Consider the following 20,140-nt stretch of genomic DNA (forward strand, 5'->3'; position numbering starts at 1 on the left):
GAAATAATGAAGTTATATATTTTGGAATTAAATAAGGCAACAGCTACTATTTTTGTAGTCAGACATTTTTCAGTAGATGGCTTTAATTTCAGATAAACTATGACCTGTGTAGAAACTCAGATACATGAGATTCCTACAGTAGTAAGAAGTTGTGTCTGTTTAGGTCTTTTCAATTTTTCTTTATGTCCTCCAGAGGATGGGCCAGGGCATCAATACTGAATCATTTGGGGACTTTTAAGGATGCATCATCAATAAAATGTGTCATACAGACATATCTCCCTGGTACAAAAGATGCAATAACCGTGGCATTGCTTTCTATTACTGTTGGAGAAGAAAAAAAAAAAAAATCACTAGTGACTTTTCTGTGAATAGGAGAGCCATGGTTAAAAGCATATTTAATATAATTTCGAGGTTAGGATTGCACAAAGCACTTGAATGTAAGTACCTGCGAAAATAAATGTCTCTGGTGTGAGGTGTTGTAGGAGCCAAGAGAAAAATAACAACAGTAAATATTCAGTTTTCAGATTTACTGATCATTTTGAAGGGTTAAAGATATGTAAATTAAAGTAGGAATGGTGTTTAGTAGCTCCTGCTGCAGTCCAATAAAATCAAGTAACTTAAGGATTTCAGTGGAAATTTCATTGGAAGAGGTTCTCCACATTTGCATAAATCTTTGGTGCTATCTGACTGCCATTGGACCACCTGAACTTGCTCTGAACTTGTACGATGAAGCCAAATCCTCTCGCTGCTCTGAAGGTTTCCTCTGTGCTTGGGCTGCGCTGATTAAACCTGAAACCGTTCCACCAAAAATCTACACTGCTCGGTGCTGGTAAACTTAGCGCTCCCCTAGCAAGATGATTGTTGGCCTCTTTTTAATGCCTTCGGATAGTTGCCCAGCTTAATGACTAGTGGCTCTGGAAATGGCTGTGGAAAGAGGGAATGAGATATTTTTATCACGATGAGGGAGTTCCCCCTCTCAAATAAGGCCTCTCTCAAATGCTCCTGTGAAAGAAAAGTTTAGTAGCAACTCTACTTCTTTGCTCCTTTTTTTCTCTTTGGTAGTCAAGGCTTCACTTTTCATCTTCCTCTTCCAAAATAAACCCGTTTGGGACTATATAAAAAAAAAAAAAAAGAGGCAGACGAGGAGGGAACTCCTTTTAGATTCTTCCTGAAGTTTTGCATACTTACAGGTAAAAATAATTTTCTGTTGAATTAAATGTTGGGGGTTTTTTTGTTGGTTTTTTGGTTGGGTTTGTGGGGGTTTTTTGACTTAGTAAATCAACCAATTGCTGCTTAGGTGTTTTTTAAGTGCAAGTTTTATTTCACTGAAAATAGGCTTTTCTGAGCAGCTAGGATTTCAGAGACTTTAGTTTATATTCCTCCTGTCTGATACAGATTCAACCAAGACGTTCAACCTTACTGGAAAGTTGTTTTGAGGGACATCTCTCTCTGTCAGTTCAGTGAAACCTCTACCCCTTCATATTAGTTTGAACGAGATGAGAGCCCTGTTGTAGAGTGATTATGGCATTTCTCTAGAGGGATGAGACACGGAGTTCAGCCTCCGCTTTGACTCAGGCTGAGCTGTAAATTTTTCATACATCAGGTGAATTGTTCCAGGTTATATAATTCATCCCCTTCACTTTTTTTTTTTTTTTTTTTTGGCACGGCGACTAGTTCAAAAAGTGTAACGATGTAAAATCGTTCATTATGTTTAGCAAAGCCAAGTGGAAAATTGCCTGATCCTACAGCAAGGCAGTCATAAGAAATACATCACGTCTTAACATTCAGGCCCTTTACCGCCCATTCAAGAGAGTGCCTTCACAGCAGTCGCATGGTGAAATGCACCGTGTAAGTCAATAGTACTTATTTCTGTTAAGTTTTAACAGAGAGTCTCAAGCAAAGGCAGAGCTGGATCTTGTGACAGAGCTGAAATTAAATTCAATGAGTTGAATATCATGTTCTTTATGACGAGGTCATAAAGTAGCATTTCTCAAAGAATGAGAGAGTGAATAATGTCTGTGTACTTTCAGATGGTAAATAATAAGTGCATTGTCACTAACAGCTATGATGTAAATATCGGTAGTGTTAAAAAGAGACTAATCCCCTCATTCCTGTCAGTGGAGGTATCGAAGCCAAGATTTTCATGCCTACATGTCTGCGAGTAGTTGTAGCCTAGTTTTTAAAGCTGCTGCTCTCCTGTCCTGTTGGCTGAATTAAACGTACAGCATTTCTGAAATGGAGACTGCTCCTGTTTAAGCTCCCGCGTTTAGGAGCCTTGCTAAAAGGGCACGAGCATCGGTTGTTTCGTGAGCTGTTTCGAGGAGGGTGGCCCATTGTTGGGAATGCTGCGTCTGAGGGAGTATCTTCAGTAAAAAAGACAATCAATTCATTACGCAATTATATTTTGCATATGATGCCAGGTGTTACACTGACACGGAGAACACTCCAGAAGCTTTCAGTGCATCTTCCTCCTCCTTCATCATTTTGAGTAGTGTGTGGTTAAATCTCCTAGAAGGCAATCAATCTTTCAAAATGATGATCAGCAGGTTCGTTACTTGAAATCTCGGTCTGAGCTTTCTGTAGTAGGTTATAAATATTTGCCCTAAAAAAAGTAGGCACAGTCTCTGCCTCTTAATTTAATAAAAAGTCCCGTCCTTCTGTCCTCTACTGCTGTAATTTAAAACTCTGACCCAATCAACCCTTGAATGCAAATAAGTGAGCAATCTGGAGAAGCAGAATGTTGATCCAGTCACTCTACAGCCATTTTCAGAGCAGATTTAAAAGATGTACGTGACATTGGCCATTAGTGAGCCAGCAAAGATGAATGGACCAATAAATGAACATATTTCACTTTTTTCATCTGTCAGGATGAAACACTGTCTTGGTGTTTGGTTGGTTTTTGTTGTTTGGGCTTTTATTTTCCTAATTTGCACAACAGTATTTTAAAAGGCATGCTATCAATTGTTTAATTGGCTTTTTTAAAGAAGTATATTTTCCAATAAGTCCCCTTCAGTGGGTTGGTCTTGAGGATTTTGGTTTTCTTTTTTTTTGTTTGTTTTGTAATTCATTAAAAAGATTTTGATTTATAAAGATGCTGTCTCTATAAGATTGTTTAAAAAACAAATGGAGAATATGAATGTTTGGCATCACATTTTAAAAATTAGATTGACTGAGCTAGTAAAATTAAGCATCCAGGAAAAAAAAAATCAGCTTATGGTTTTGTTGTAGTTTAATTTCATACATATTTGGTTTAGGTGTTTTGTGAAACTTCAGAATGATTTTTAGCAGCATGTGCATTTTATTGAAAAGAAAGAGTTACTTTCAGTCATTATAGAAGTCCAGAATATGTCTCTGTGTGAGAGCACAAAATGTATCTTTCCTATTCAGGGTCTTTACAATAATTAATAAATTATCTGACACCTGTCAACAGGAAAAAGAAATAAGCAGCCTATTGTTGTGGTAGTGATATTCTTGCAAAGAGATTTGTTTCTTGCAGTGTTTTTTAAACAAAATATTAATGTTACTTTTTAAGTGTTATCTATTGTACAGTGCACTGTCAAAAATAAGGTAAAAATGGAATTTAAGTGTAATAAACAGTTTTATATTAAGCTGTATAAAAGAGAGTAAAAAGCTCTAGTGATATTGACAACAAATTCCTTTGGGTTGTGCTGTTTTGTTTTCAGAGCCACTGGGATTTTTATTTTTTTGCTTTGAATTATTTAGTTCATTGTTATGAGTTATCTTCGTGGTGCTTCGCGGTGTTTTGATCAGCAATTTATCTTGGGGTCTTAAAACACGTATTCATTTAAGTGTTTAGCTGACCAGCTGCCTTCCCTTTTTTATTTATTTTTTTTTTCCTGATGTGACATTAAAATGGAATGTTTCCTCGCAAGCATCTTTCAACTCAGAAAATGCACCTTACTACTTACGCTGATAAACTGTTGCCTTTTCGTAGAGGGGCTCTACCCCTTTCCCCTGCCCCATCTTCCAGAAGAGGTAGAGCAGCCCCCCTGTGCTTGCCAAGACACAGTCGTCCGTCTCCCCCCCGCCTCCTCCCCACAAAGAGGTGAAGTCCCCTGAGTCTGTAATTGCCAGGAGATGAAGCGATGATGGGGAGTGATCACAGTCAATAGCTTTGATTAACAATAAGGTGGAAAATTAGCAATGCTAGCATTCAGCTCCCCTGCCTTCCCGTCCCCATATGCTCACCACAGCCTGCGCTGGCAGGGTGGCCACCGCGCCTGGCGGGCTGCAGAGCCGGACTTGGAGTGGGCAGAGGGGGACAGCGGGCAGCGTTGTGGGGACCCCGGGCAATGCTCCCGGCTGCCTTTCGCTGGGCACCGCCAGGCAGGAGGGGGAAGGAGGAAGCGTGCCGTGCGCTGGCACTGTGGCTCTTGCTGTCATGTGTGGATTTAATTGTGTCTGGACGTGTTGTGATCGAAATGGCAACTACTGTTACTCCTGTGACCCCATCAGCAGCTCTGGTGTTGTTTCCGACAGACTCCGACGACCTAGAGAGGGGAAACGACAGCGGGACACCACTTCCCACCTCTGATAATGGCGACAATTCGCTGGGCTACACAGGTAGAGTGCATCTTTCCAAAATATTCCTGACTGCCTACTTCTGACGCTTTCCACCTGCATCTGCCATTACCACCTGTACATGGGTTTTTAATCATCTTTGCTAGCTGGCTCTCTTTCACCATCACCCTAGAAGTTCAGCATTGTTAGTACCGTTGGGAAATATTATTGTGCCTTTTAACTAACCAAGATGACTGTCTTTTTGTGTGCGTTACAGTACATTTCAATTATTTAAATGTTTAAAGTCCTTTTCTGTTGCTGAAACAATGCACCCATTATTTTCCTTCCAATTGTGTATATTAGTGCATGAGGCAATATATCATCTCAGAGCAATTTTTTTGAAGACCAAAGGCAGGGATTTTTCCATATGTTTATTTTGTTGGTTTGTGGGGTTTCTTTCTTTGTTTCTGTTATAAACAAAAGTAAAATATATTGCAGCAGGACCAAAAAAAAATCCAAGTGAAACTAAAATGTGACCAGAGAAGAATCTGTTTCATTGGCCTCTGCTTTGCATAAACTAGAGAAACATGTCTCTAGGCCAAATAAGAAAAGCCACAGATAAGCAGCACCGTGCGGTGTGTTGCAGCAGTGATCTCTGAGGGACCCAGTCCTGCAACTCCTCCGCGCACTGAAAAGACACCCAGCTCCAGGAGTCACGCTGCTGAGCGCAGCCCGGGCTCAGCTACAGAGTCCCTGAGTCTGTGGTTTTCGTGGTGGTCCAGTACGGTGACAGGCTCTAGATCTAAGTAACTTTTAGGTTGTGAAGGTAAGTATTAATTCTTCTGGTGGTAGCAACTTTGGGAAAGGGAAAGAAGGGAATGAAGGAGGGCAAATGATTTGGACATTGAACTCGAAGATATTCTTTAAATACTTTATCGGTAGGTTACTAGTGTTGCTACTCCTCACTCTGTGTAAAATTGCATATAGTCAAGTCATTAACAAAACATCCTGAATCAGACATTCATAACTAAGACAGTCTTACAGGATACAAGAGGAGGATAGACGGGTATAAGAGAGAAGGACTAATTTCTTGTCCATTCATAAAACTTCAGGTCTGTTATACACCACTTACACTGATTACGGCTTTCATCATCTACCCCTCGCAATCATCCCTGCATGTGGTTTAAAACCTTGTCACATAATTTTATTCCAGTCTAAAACAAATTTTTTTGTAAAAAGGTAAAAAAGCAAAGCAATACAAATTTTCCCTTGGTCAAGAAAATAGTGCTTGCTTAGAAAAACATAGCATGAACCCTGCTGCATGTGGATTATTTAGACTTTTCTACCTTCTGAGTAATCTTTTTCTTTTTTTTCCTAAATTCCCCCCCTGCCCCCCCTTTCTGATTTTGGTACATCTATGTGCCCTGATGCATATGGGGTCATCCTATTGACAAAATGAAAATGAATATAGTTTAAATAATGCTTTTTTTAACTTACTGTAAGTTAGATTTTTGCTTTCAGAAAACAGGGCTGGGAACGATGATCCCTGGGTCCTGTGTTTAAGCAGCCACTAATTTATTTGGGACCATAAGTCAGACTCTATTATTAATTGAGTTGCTTAGTTTTGCCTAGAGAGGAGCGATCTGTTCCCCTCCAGCCCCCTCACCCCTCCCTGGCCTGGGGCAGGTGCCCAGCAGGCAGCATCCCACGCCTGCCAGCCCCACGTCTGCCCGCGGAGGAGCGAGATGGGGCCCTGCGCCACCCTCCACTTAGCCACGAGAGTAGTGGGGGTAAGATTTCAGGGGGAGACACCATCACCTTTTCCCACTGGCATGTTTCAAAGAGGGGCTGGAGGCTTGGCAGGGACCTGCCATGGCGAGTGTCCCGGTGGGTGATGGCAGGTGGAGGGTGCCAGGGCTGCAGGCGGTGCTGCTCCGCAGCGGAGACATTTTTACCCCCCTTGCAGGGCAGTATTTAAGCCGTATAAGACAACGTTTAAGACAGTAGCTCCCCTCTGAGCGTGGGGACATGGGACGACTCCCCAAGCAGAGCACAGACCCTTCTGTGTCCACCCACCCACGAGGACCCTTCACCCAACCAAGGTGCGCACGAGCATCCTGGCGCCGCGTCGGAGGATGGGCTTCTGCGGGGTGTTGCAGCTGTTTAACTTGCCTCTTGGACACTAACGGGGTCATTTGGGAGGACTGACAAAATCAAACCCTGGTCTAGTAGTTCCCCAGAGGCTCCAGATCTTAACTCTAGGCTCTATTCTAATAGGCGTTTTCCAAGCAAACACAAAAGTCGGGATCGAGTTAGAAGCAAACACAAGCTGAACCAAATTGAAAACTGAGAGGATGGCTGGTTTTGTTTAATTGGAGTTTTTGTGCCTCTATTTGAATGAACACTGAATGAAGAAAAGACCAAGTTTTTTCACGTTTAAAAATTTAACGATCCAGTATTTTTCTTCCACTATGTAATAGTAATCAGTAGCATTATGTGTGTATACCTTGGTTTATATGGAAAAGCCCTGAGGTATTTATTAAAATTAGTTCAACAGGTTTCTATAGTAATCAGTAAGGATTTTTAAAAATAACATTAACTGTAATACAATCTTATAGGTAAAGTTACTTTTTTTTTTTTTTCTAATTTATGGGCCCATTTATGTGGGCCTAATATGGAGTACGTGGATTTTACAGAAGTATTCTTAGATCATTTTTTGTTCTGTCTTACCTGTAGAATTCCAGTCTCCAAAAGGAAAGGTTTGTACTTAAAATTCTCTGACTCATTCCTGAAATCACTTAAATCAAGTCCAGTATGTCTGGACCTGTGGGCAAAAACAGCAGCAGTTTATTTTTTAATCCTGTATTTATCTTCAGGTGGTGTCTGAATGGACAAAACCCAAACAAGCTAACAACTTGCTGTCATAGAGTAGGATCACAAATTTTTACTCATACTAAGAGCAGTGATACATCTGTAGGGCACATCTTCCTTCTAGTTCCACGTAAGTTTAGCTGTGGGATAACCAAGCAAAGCATTTGCTAGTATGGGAAGTTTCAGGGTTAAAGATTGTAATTTTTTCCTACATGTTTTTCTGTCCATATATGTTTTTCAGGATGAATAGATGCAGCTGTTTCATACTGTTCTGAAGTGGAGGTACATGACTCCTAGAAAATGTTTCAGCGTGTTCTCCTAAAATCCACTTTAAACCAGGAGGTTTTTGGCTATCCCTTTAGGTTCCATTGTCTCCTCTCTGGATGTGGGAACTTGCCTTGAGAAGTAACCTCGTACCACACAGGAAACACATCAGTTTCAGGGGGCAGAGAGGAGCTGCTAACCCAAGTTATTTCAGATAAAGTTTGAAATTGTCGATAAATTTCAAGATTGTTATTATGGGAAAATGATGAACTTTTATTTGACTTTTCATTTTTTTAGTATGTTACAGGACCAAACTCTTGATTTTTTTATCGCCCTAATCAGTATAGTAATGTGGTATCCAATAGGTTGTACTTTTTATAGATCATTGGGGTTTTATTATCAAAGTAGTTGTTATTATTAAATATAGACCTAAATAGAGAAGCTGTATACACATCTATATTAAAGATGATCACTTTTGGAAAGTATTTGTAATGTAAATAAATAGGAGTTGAATAAATAACAAACCAAGAAAGGAAGTTCAGTCACAGGATTGTTGTGCATGTATGACACTGGCGTTAGACTGAAGGAGCTTATAGGAAGGTTTTCTCTGGCATATTTGATATGAGAGAAATGCTAAAAATAAAAAAAAATCTAAAAGCTGATGTGACCACATATGTAGGATATTAAAGATGCTAGACATATCTGGATTGATTCAGCAGATCAGGGTTAAAAAAACCCCAAAACTTTTAACTGTAACTCTGTCAGTTTAAAGAAATGAGCCAGGAAGATTACCTTGTCTACATCTTCACAAAAGACCAATTCTACTCTGTCAAGGCCAGATTGGAAAATAATTGCATAGTTAAGATGTGTAATAGTAAAAATCTAAATTACTATTTTAACAATGTGCATAAAGAACAAGCCAGATCACAGTGACATTCAATAGGATAAAAGGGATAAAAGCATGTGGTTTAGATACTTTTTGTTGTTCTTAATTTGCCCTAAGGAAGACATCCAAAGTAGTTTTCTGAAATGTTCTATAACTATGCCTGCTTCTCTTTCTGCAAATTGTAAAGGAACTTCAGGTGACTAGCAGTGATATAGATACCTAAAAATGATTGCAAGTAATCCCACCTCTCCATGAATTTGGATCCAGTTTCTGAAAGGAGAACCAGCTGATAGGAGCGTGCACCAGAGAATATAATTATATCTTTTCTGATCACCAAAGAAAGGCAGGGAAAGGGAAGATACAAGTAGGAATTCAGTTCTTTGTCAAGTTTAGGCTGCAGAGATGTCAGACAAAGACTATTGTTTGGACAGGTATTTTAGAGTGGAAAGAAACCCTTAAGTTACCCATCGTTATTTTTTTCAGTAAAGTCCTGGAGATAAGTACAGGAACAAACAGAAAAGGAAGGGAAGCAAGGAAAAAGATGTAGGAGAGTTCCCGCTGTGTATCAGAGGAGAAATATGGAAAATCATCCAAATAAATACTCTGCAGGAACTCAGGAGATGGAGAATTTGGAAAAAAGCTCATAGAAGGAAGGGCCTCAAATAACATCAGGATTTCCAAGAGAAGAGCTTGTGGTTAGTGGTCAAATGGAGCAGATGATGTGCTGAATGATGTCCCCTAGTGCCTGCGGAGCTTCGGGAGCCACAGCCCTGCAGCAGGGAGTGAGGAAACCTGAAGAAGAGCATAGGATTAAACTGTCTTGACTAAAACTACTAAACATACTTTTAATATTTACCTGCTAGAGCAGATTTTCAAGAAATGAATAATTAATTTTTCCACATCAGATTTCACGTGTGGTTTGCCAGTTTGATTGGTAAAGTAACTGTTCACTCTTAGCTCACAGGCTTCTTTCTTCCTCCCCAAAATAGTGCAAGGGCAGCAAGCATCAAGTGTGAGCCTCAGTTATTTTCCACATAATCAATGGCTGCAGAGTAATCTCTGAGATTGCATTGTGCTGTGCTATTGAAGTGTGTGCATGCATTATATTCCAGGAAGTAGCACATTTCCTGTTAAATCAACTGTGACATAAATATTGGGGATCATTTAACAGATCACAGAGTATCGCTTGCGTTAGAGACCAGAATGATGGCTTGTTAAATTAGCACTATACAGTCAAACATTTGCAGACAAGGATCACCACTCCTCATTAAGTAGATTCATGGCTTTCTAAAGGAATCTTTCCAAACAAACTTTTTTATTCATAGTTTTCTCAAAAGACTCTTCCAGTATGCAAAGAAATCCTGTGGTTCCCACTTGTGACCCAAAGTTAGCCTTTGATTTTTTTTTCCCCCCTCATTTTAATCATGAAATCATTGTGGTGGTGTTCTTTTGTATGACAAGGGATCCCATCCCTTTTTCTCTCATTACCTTTTTTACTACTATGTTGTTATGTGATCAGGAGAATTATTCGTAGTGGATCACCACTTGTCCTGTGTCAAATAAGACAGATTGCCCTTGGTGGTTTTCTTCTCCCTTCTAAACTCTGTTACCCCAGAGGCGCTACCACCGTCACTGATGAGCTCGGCCTTGGCCAGTGTTGGGTCCATCTTGGAGCCGGCTGGCATTGGCTCTGTTGGACACGGGGAAAGCTTCTGGCAGCTTCTCACAGAAGCCACCTCTGTAGCCCTCCGATACCAAAACCTTGCCACGCAAACCCAACACAGTTATCCTTTGTATTATTGAGTGCTTGTTTTGAAAAGTGGCAGTTCTGAAAAGACATTCAAGAAAACACTTCTTTGACATCAAAGGTGGAAGTCTACAGTAAGACTTATCCTGTGAGAAATGGAGTACTTTTTCAGCCATTTCTTTTCTAACAGATTAGTAGAGGTAGTAAATGCACATACAGATTTTGTGGCAGAGAGGAAGAGGTGAGAGGAGAAAAAGCTATGATATGCAACAGGATGACAAATAAGAATGTTGTAAAGAAAGAGTTGCTATTTGATTTGACATTCCTTCTAAATTATCATCTTTAGTTTAAGGATTAGTTGGAAAGAATGAGCGATACTGGGGAAAAAACATATGAAACCGAAGCAGAGTTTGGCTAATGGAATGCAAAAAGTGGTAAATTAAGATGTAGGTTGTAGAGTTAGGATATTTTGGGTTGGGAGGAGGCTGTAATTTCAGATGTGAAGCAGGTAGGTAGCGATGTTTGAACAAAATAAAGGTCTTGTTTCCGTACAAGTATTCCAAGTAAGCTATCGGCATGTCTCATATTGCACTGAGTTCATCATGTCCAACAACCTGAAGAGAAAAACAAACACTTGTTTGCACTGCAGAACCAACAGACATCTGACAGAGCTGAATGAATCACTAGATTAGATAGCAGCAACATTAATTTAATTGCAGTTATAGAATCCTTATTGCTAGTGGTAATGCTCAGTAGACTGCTTGACTTTTACATCTCAGGATACATGCAAAGCCAGCAGTTAGACCTTTTTCATAGTCTTTCTCTTTTTTAAAACTTGCCAACTGAGCAAGAGCGCTCTTGCGTCACTGGGAGAATGAGCACAGAGCCCCCATGATACCAATTTTACAAAGTTACTTCTTAGAGTACATCTGCACTCTAAATCCAGGAACAGATGGGTACTGTTATGCTTATTTAAAGAAAAAGAAAGAAGGAAGAAAGAACGGGAAAAAAAAAAAAACCATCCCCTGCTCTTGTCTATCAGCAATCTTTCCATTCCCCATGTCAATCTAAACTGCCAGAAAGGTCCTTTCAGTTTTGTGCTTCTCTTTGCAAGCATTGCTGTGACACAGATACTGAGGATTTTTTTTACAATATGTATTAAAATATAGATGTAAATATAACACCAATCAATAGAACTGCCTGTCAACAATAGCGATATTTGGGCAATAATAATTAAATTAAAACATATAGTAGCAATATTGGAGCACAGATACTCCCACTTACATAAATCTTGCACTGCCACTTTTTACGAAAAAGTTTATAGAATATTTCCTCCTCCAGTTATTGTGTTACACTTCAAGGCAGAGCTTTGAGTAAAACAGAAAGCAATGGCAACATCTCATGTTTCTCAACCAGATAGTGAGTTTTCTGGTAGCCGTCAGACCAATTTAAAATGACACCCCCACGTCCCTCCCCGAAAAAAAGATAGCAAAACAGTGTGCGAAGAATTTGTCTCATGATGACATTAGTAGCAGTATATGCGCCTATATAGCTGAGATAGTAGGGATTGTTCTAAACAACCATATCTCAGGAAGATGAATTGGAGCTAGAGAATGTGCAGGAAAGGGCTATTAAAATAATCAGGGAACAGAAAGCTTATTTTGACAGAGGTCTTAATGAAGGGGGTGTGTGTATGTGTGTGATTGGCATTTGTTGCCAGCCTTATGTTCTTAGAAAACACATAGGGAAAAAAATCAGCTGCAAAGCACTCTGACTATACAACTTGAAGAAACCTAGTTATTGGTAAATAGCCTGTCTTCAAACAGTGCTGAAAATGCATGCTCTTATAATGGGTGATTCTAAGCTTTTACTCACATGTTACTACTTGACAAAAGAATAAGCAGGCATAAAATGGGCCCTAGTTAATTTAGGATAGAAATTTAGGAAGTTTTACAGCAGCAGATTCTAGAGCAGTTTTCAGACAGGAATTTGAAATCTCCTTTTCAAAGATTTAAATTTGTGATAGGCGACGCATGCTAGATTTGATTCCCCAGGAGCAGCATTTTAATCTTGAGTTCATGTGTTCCTAATTAATCATGAGACAAGCAAAATCAAAACAAAAGGCATTCTCAGTGTATTATACTTTCTCTTTTCCATTTGGACTGTCACAGAGAGGAACCCCTGGAGTTGATGAGAGGCTTTCTGCTGAGGGCCTCCTAGCAAGAGTAAAGACAGAGCAAATTACCCTCAGACACTGCTGTCAGTTCAGTGAATTAAGTATGCAAAGCAATTTGTGAAGATGTTCAGAAGTGCAAATTTCTGCTGGTAGGTCAAAAGAGTATGAATTATCACAGGATGAAAAAGGTAAGAGGAGATCATCACTCCTCATCCTCATCAGGGTGGGTTATAGAAGTTAGTCTTTTGTTTTAGCCGGGCAATTTGTTTTATTTAAAGAAGTAGGAAGTTACTAATGAACATGGTCTCATTAGATGCATGGCAGCGAAATGTACTGTATAGATGGCAACATTCATTTTTTGTGTCTAAAATAGTGCACTTTCTTGAGTATCATAGGAAAAGAAAAAAGTTGAAAGGTAATTTCTTATAATTCAGATATTAGCATTGTTGGTCATTTTTCATAATAATTACTATATAAGATCATGGATTTACAGGATAATGCAAGTTGGAAGCAACCATTGGAGGTCTCTAGTCCAACCTCCTGTGCAGGCAGGGTCAGCTGTGAGGTCAGACCAGGCTTCTCAGGGCTTGATCCAGTCAGGTCTTGAAAATTTCCAAGGACGGAGCTGGCACAGCCTCTTTGGGCAACCTGCTCTGCTGCCTGCCTGTCCTCATAGGGAAAAAAATTCTCCTTCTATTCAGTCTGAACCTCTTTTGTTTTGACTTATGCCTGTTGTCTCTCACCCTGCCATGGGCCACCGTGAAGAGCGTGTCTCCATCTCCTCAGCTATCTCCCTGTCGGTATGGGCAGGTGGCTGTTCGGTTCTCCCATAGCTGCCTCTTCCCCAGGCTGAACAAGCCCCGGTCCCGCAGCCTCCCAGGCAAGTGCTCCAGCCCTGATCATCCTGGTGACCCTCTCTTGAACCGGACCTTGTTTATCGACATCTTTCTTGTCCTGAGAGGCCCCAAACTGGATGCAGTACTCCAGATGACTGCGGAGTAGTGGGGGACAGTCCCCTCCTTTGGTGTCCTGGCTTTGCCGTTGGTGCAGCCCAGGGTGCTGCAGGCCATCCCTGCTGCCCGGGCAGGCTGCTGCCTCAGGCTCAGCTTGCTGCCGGCCCACAGCCCCAGGGCCTTCACAGCAGAGCTGCTCCCCAGCCCGGCAGTGCCCAGCCCGCGCGGATGCAGAGGGTTCTTCCTTCCTTCCCACAGCAGGACTTTGCATTTGTCCTTGTTAAATTTCATTAGGTTCTGTTGGCCCGTTCTTCCAGCCAGTCTGGCTCCTTCCAGGTGCCAGCCCTGTTGTTGGGCGTGTGGACTGGTTCCCCCAGTTTGATTTTGCCTGCAAACATGAGGAGCATGCCCTCCTTCACCTCCTCCAGGTCCCTGATAAAGATCTTTAGCAGGCCAGGTCCCAGGACAGACCTGGCAGTCCCTCATCTTGTTACTGTCCTCCAGGAAGGCTGCAGCCCATTAACCACTACCTTCTGAGACGATGAATCATCAAGTTTTTACTCATCTGGTAGTTCACCCATCCAGACCATAATGTCCCTGCTGGGATACAGGAATATTGTGGGAGACAGCGTTGAACCCAATATGTGGGAGTCTAAAAAACCAAAGAATCTGTCAAATTAGAATTTCCCATCAAAATTGATCTCTCCTTTTAGCACTGTTTATAATTGCAACTCTTGTCCCAGCATCACAGCTTCATACATCAACACTGAATAAGAAAATAAAAATCAGCATCTATCAGAGGATCCAGAGTTATTTTTATCAGATCATTCTGGAAGGACTATCAGACATTTATTTCAGTGCTTTATGTGTATGCGTGTGATTCTTGTACATTACTTATCCATAAACCATAAAAAGTTGAACCATCACCTACAAGTGTTAAAACATTGTAGAGAGCTTTTTAGAAGGAAGTGTATTGATTTTCAGTGACCCTGGTATAAGAAAGGAGACATTTTTCTGTGGTAAAATTTACAGTTTACTGGACAGTATATTATTTATAGGGTTTCTGTCTGATACTTCATAAAAAGCAATGAAAAATTACTACTAAAACTCACTGCTGCTTTTTTTATATTTCAGAAAATCCTAAATTATTTTGCACTCCTAAGTACAGGTAGAACCCTAATCTTATTTTTTTTTTCAAACTATGAATATTATGAAATAATCTATTCCAAATCTACACTAGCTTTTTGACTAGATTCTCTGCCTCTTCCTTCTATTCCCATCAGATAGTTCTTGTGAGTTAATAAACTCCAGTTGCTTCATTCTCCTGTTTTTTGTTTTTTTTTTTTTTCCCTAATTTCATGGTTACTATCCAACAGGAAAAGAAAGGTTGCAGTTTGGCAAAAGTTGGAATGGAGTAATCAGTCCACTCAAACACTCATAACTTACCCACTCAAAAAACACTGAAAAACTGTTTTCTGTATTTATTTGTGTCTAATCTTTAGCAGAATAAATTTCTCTGTCTTGTTTCTGGATTTGTGTAAAGCCAAATACAAGATTTTGCTCTTTCTGTTAGGAGCAAGTATTGTCCAAGGGAAACCAAATTGCTTTTCAGTAGATTTAAATTTTTGGATAGCAAAGTATCATTTGCTTCATTTTCAGTAAGATTGTTTATTTGTACTCTGATGTGTAATGAGGCCTTTCATAATTTCATATGTAGCTTATTTTTCTTTATTTTTTTGCTTAAAAACAAATGGATAATATTGCAATCTTCACATCAGTGGAAATGGTAAACTTTGACAGGAAACACAAGAGAAAGGAAGAGGAAGGTGAAAGGGTCATGAACTTACCGATCAAGTGATGACAAAGTTAGTGTTGTGGATTTCTTATAAAACCGCAAATGGCAAATTTAACATAATAGCCTGGCGGGGGAGGGACATGCCTGTTTCTCTGGAAAAAAACTACTGTGCAATGTTCAGGTGTTACATAGACTTTAGAGATCACTTTTAATGAATAGTAAGTACATCACAGGAGGCTGGAAATGGCTTGGGGGTTATTTTTTCCTCCAAAATGGTAGCTGTTTAATTATACCTTCCAGACCATTATCAAATGGATGAAGTAGAAAGAAAGCTTATTTGGAAAAGATACTGTAGAAATTTGTGGGAATAGCGTGACTGTTGTTGCACAATATGCACACAAATTGCATGTGTGCATATTGTGCACATGTTTTTCAGTTCTTGAGCATACAATATCACCCATGGGAAAACTGGATTTTTATACAAAATTTACATGCATAAATGTAAATACTTCTATTTCTGGGTTTATTAAGAATTACTTACTAAAATTATATCCATAACATAATCAAAACAATCAGATAGTATGCAATGAGAAATTAAATAAACCCTCTCTAAAAAAGTAAATAAAAAAATAATAGAGCTGATGTAGATATCACACTCAATATTTGATTATTTTTTTTTCCCCTACACATTTTGAGGGGTTTCAAGAATGTATTGAAGATTTGGAGGAAAAAAATTAAAATTCTCTGTAATCACAATGTTTTGATTCCAGGCAGCCCCTGATGGAAATTCTTCAAAATTCAAGGTCTTGTAAGGGTATACAAGGCAGGTAAACAGCATAACCATCCCCAAGGGAAGGCTTTATAATGAAGTGAAGAACTTTCAGAGGAAATGTTTGTTTAGGTAAAGGAGGTGTACATTTTTCTTAATAAGCAAGATTACTTGTAACACATTGCTAACAGCTGGGCAGTCATAATCTAGGCATCACTTCAGCACACCAGCATAGCGAGCCATTTTTTTAGCTTATTAAGAATAGACAATATTGAGCTAAAAGTGCACTAAAGTTTGTAATAACAGGCAGGGATCTCACCAGTGTAGATAAATACCTAAAGGGAGGGTGCAAGGAGGACAGGCCCAGGCTCTTTTCAGTGGTGCCCACTGGCAGGACCAGAGGCAATGGGCACCAACCGAAGCACAGGCGGTTGCCTCTGACCATCAGGAAACATTTTTTCCCTGTGAGGGTGACAGAGCACTGCCACGGGTTGCACAGAGAGGTTGTGCAGTCTTCGTTCTTGTGGATATTCAAAAGCCGTCTGTACATGGTCCTGGGCCAGTGGCTATAGGTGGCCCTGCTTGAGCAGGGGGACTGGACAAGATGCCCTCCAGAGGTCCCTATCAACCTCAACCAGTCTGTGATTCTGTAATGGAAGAACTCTGACACAAAAAAAAAAAAAAAAAAAGGCAAGCAAGCAAAAAGCTGTGTTGATCTTAACCTACCTGAAGCTAACTATTTTCTTGGCCAAAAATTGTCCTTGAAAAACTAATACTTACAAGATGTGAGGAACAGCAAGATTATTTGACTGCCCTTAAACTCCAGGACACAGAGGCCTTATCTTTCCAGAAAAAGACAAAAAAAACACTGAGATTAGTTCTTTGCTCTTTCTTCCAGAAGCACAACCTAGAGTTGCAGAGCCCTATTGTTATTGACAGGAATGTGCTTTTGCCATACAAATGTGTTAGAATATACTTCTATTGTTTAAGTGCTTTATAAGCTAATTAATTTATATTTAAATTCAGTACAAGTTAATTATTAGCTTATTCACATGTATACACACAAGTGTGTCAGGCAAGCTTGTCTCTGTGTTTCTGTGCTTCCCAACATGCTGAATATTGATCCAAACCAAGACAGCTACAAATACTATCAAGAGAGTAGAGACTCAGAGGACAACAGAATAGAGAGGTTGAGTGATATTTTTTTTTAAACCACATGACTGTAAATATAATACCTAGAAAGAATATACATGGTGAATTCTCTTTCTTAACAGGTCTATAAAAGTTCTCTGAGGAATGGATGCAGCAAGTTTTAAAATCTGAATCATTGATTCTTTTGTAATACTCAGATGGCATCGTGATGAGTTTTCTACTTACTTGGTTGGAAAATGTCCTTGTATTAAGGTTAAGGTTTTTTTGTAGCTGCAGATGCTCTTAAATAAATCTGCTGTCCAGAAGCTGAACTGAGATAAAGAAAAAGCATCATGACACATTTATTTTGGCAGCCTGATCAAAGCGGGACGGCTGTATTTAGGCAGACAAGTGTATCAAAGTGATGCAGTTTGAAATGGCTGAGTTAGCATTCCTAAAACTGTGTCCCTGTGACAGGCTCTGCAGCGGTGCTGGCAGGGAGCGCAGTGTTAGACAGTGCTGTGCATCCGTCAGGACACAGCTTGAATTGAATACAGTGCGAAATTATGACTCACTACAATCTTTTGCTGCCTATATTGATTTCCTTCTAGCCATAACACATCTGTCGTGGTAAGACTGATCCAATGCCCATCCAACTACAGCCCATTTACTTCAGCAAGCAATGGATCCAATAAATACTATTCATGGGAAGATTTCAAAAAATGACCAAAAACTGACTTAAGAGCATGAGTCCAACTAGAACAACAGAGGATCCTAAGACCTCTAGCATTTTAAAATGTAGTTTCCTTCTTTTTTCTACCGAGATGGTGAAGATTCCAGTCCTGCAAGGTACTGAACATTTCTTAATTATTTTTTGCTTGCTTATTTGTTTGTGTTTTCCAGCAGGGGTAAAACCCATGCTTTTAGGACTATGTTAGAGCACTGAAATTATCGAAAAAGGGGATTTAAAATCTGTCATTTATTAGTATGGTTAAAGTTAAATTTGAAGTCTTCCTCTTGCAAGAAGTTTTTAAAATAAATAGATAAAAGCCTCTTAATCTGCTTTTCAGGATCTCAGAATCAGTGGGGTTTGCTTATCCTTTAACTAGATGATATCAATGAAATAAAAATTTATTCTGGGCTCTTCTGAAACCACCTGATTCCACCACAGAGTACATAGTCAGGTCTGGGGCTTGGATTCTAGTGAGCCTCTCTTGTGAAATAACCTGTGGTTTGGAATAAAGTGGAATATTCCATATAAGGGGAATATTTTTAGATAAGTGTTACAGAGAAGTCTGTGGTTGAAGCACTGCAAATACGCACTGGCCACTTGTCTCTTCTACTGTAATGGAGCAACAGTGGAGAGTTGTGAAAGCCGAAGTGATTAGCCTGCCTTTTCCCTGCGAAAGGGCTCCTTATAAATGATTTAGTATTTCTTGCTGAGTCAGTGAGCTTGGCCTCTTAGTGCCACTACAAGCAGGCAAGGAAGAAAATAGCATGGATAGAAGGAAAATGAGAGTCTGGGGATGAAAATGAGAAGGACTGGAACACTTGACTGTTTCCTGTACTTTTCTGTATTCAAGTGGAAGTCCAGTCAGAGAGTTGGTTATAAGCTACTGAGAGACGACATGACACATACTGTACGCAGTCTTCTGATTTACAGGTATTGATACGCGTTTCTCTAAAAATAACACTGCAGATTTCCTGGTTAAAGAATTTCTTAACCAATAGACTAGATTACTGCCTATCCTCAACTTTCATCCTGAGACACAAAGGGTCATTATGAATTTTCATATTCTTCTGTGCTCCCTTAGCATGTGTACTACTCTGGTCATAAAAAAGGTCTTCTCTACATGTCCCCATGTACATACAGCAGAAGAGGTGGGAAGGAGTGATGAGCTGATAAAGCAACATGGTTGTTTCCTTCTCCTCAAGCACCCACTAACACACTTGGATAGCCACACCACAGGCTCTAAGCTGAGAGATTCCGTATTTTAGGATAGAGCCTCAGAAATGCTGCAGATAAGCGCATAAGTCCTGGGCCTGCCCTACTGCTCTCAATCAAGGGTCTTTGTCCAATGTAAGGTAATGGGGGAGGGCTGGCATGCTGCAGAGTTATTCTCTTACTTTTCCTGCTGTTGGTCTGTACGGCACCTGCTGCTTCTGGCCTTCCCCCAAGGTCCCTGCCACCCTTCATCCCTCATTCCTCTCTTTTCCCTTCTGCACTTTTCCCGGCTGTACTCATCAAACCCAGATTCAGAAGCAGCTCTGTTGGTAGCAGATACAAGAGAGGAGAAGAGGATGGGAAGACAATATACTGCAGCAGATAAAGGGTGTAACTTTTCAGCTGAAGTGAGAGCCCCCAGACACTAACTGCTAGAGTCACTGCTTGTTTCCTGGGCTCTTAGGTCAGCGTGAAGAACACACTGCCCTGAAAGGAACAGGTTGCCCAGAGAAGCTGTGGATGCCCCATCCCTGGCAGTGTTCAAGGCCAGGTTGGATGGGGCTTTGGGCAACCTGGTCTAGTGGAGGGTGTCCCTGCCCGCAGCAGGGGGGTTGGAACTAGATGGTCTTTGAGGTGCCTTCCAATCCAAACCATTCTATGATTCTATAAATCAGACTGATGAACAAGCCACAGCTTGACCTGTATGCTTTGTAAGGTTCAGTGCACACTGCTGAAAACAAAGCCCAGAGGAACTTACTTTTTATTTAGTCAGAGATGACTACTTCTTTACAGTATATGGAAAACCTACCAAAACTCAAATATTTTAATAGTACGTGAGCATTTTCTCTTCCTGATAGAGAGAAAAAATACCAACAATTACAACTTCTTGTGTCCTTCCTTGGCACCATTATTAACAACATCCAACTCTGCTCCCATCCTTGTCTTTATGATTTCTTTTATTGATAAACTTCAGTGTTTTTTAAGCAAACCTGCAAGGGAGTTAAATAGGAAAGTAGTCTTATAAGGTATACTCAAGGCTCCCGGGGTCGCGCTGATGATTGTTGATTTCCTCTGAAGAGACA

General features: G+C 40.1%; 1 protein-coding gene across 5 annotated transcripts in view; it reads left to right on the forward strand.

The window, feature by feature from the left end:
* The window catches only part of ROBO1 (roundabout guidance receptor 1), a 736,398-nt gene that overhangs the window by 356,734 nt on the left and 359,524 nt on the right, over window positions 1-20,140 (forward strand). For 3 of the 5 annotated variants that reach the window (XM_054805401.1, XM_054805391.1, XM_054805428.1), the window contains one exon: window positions 4,501-4,584. The exons of the other annotated variants lie outside the window; for them this stretch is intronic. In XM_054805401.1, the coding sequence (XP_054661376.1) occupies window positions 4,501-4,584 (84 nt within the window). The remainder of the gene's footprint in view (window positions 1-4,500; window positions 4,585-20,140) is intronic. 5 annotated transcript variants of the gene reach the window in all.

Source organism: Grus americana, chromosome 1 (assembly GCF_028858705.1).
Source record: "Grus americana isolate bGruAme1 chromosome 1, bGruAme1.mat, whole genome shotgun sequence".
NCBI lineage: Eukaryota > Metazoa > Chordata > Aves > Gruiformes > Gruidae > Grus > Grus americana.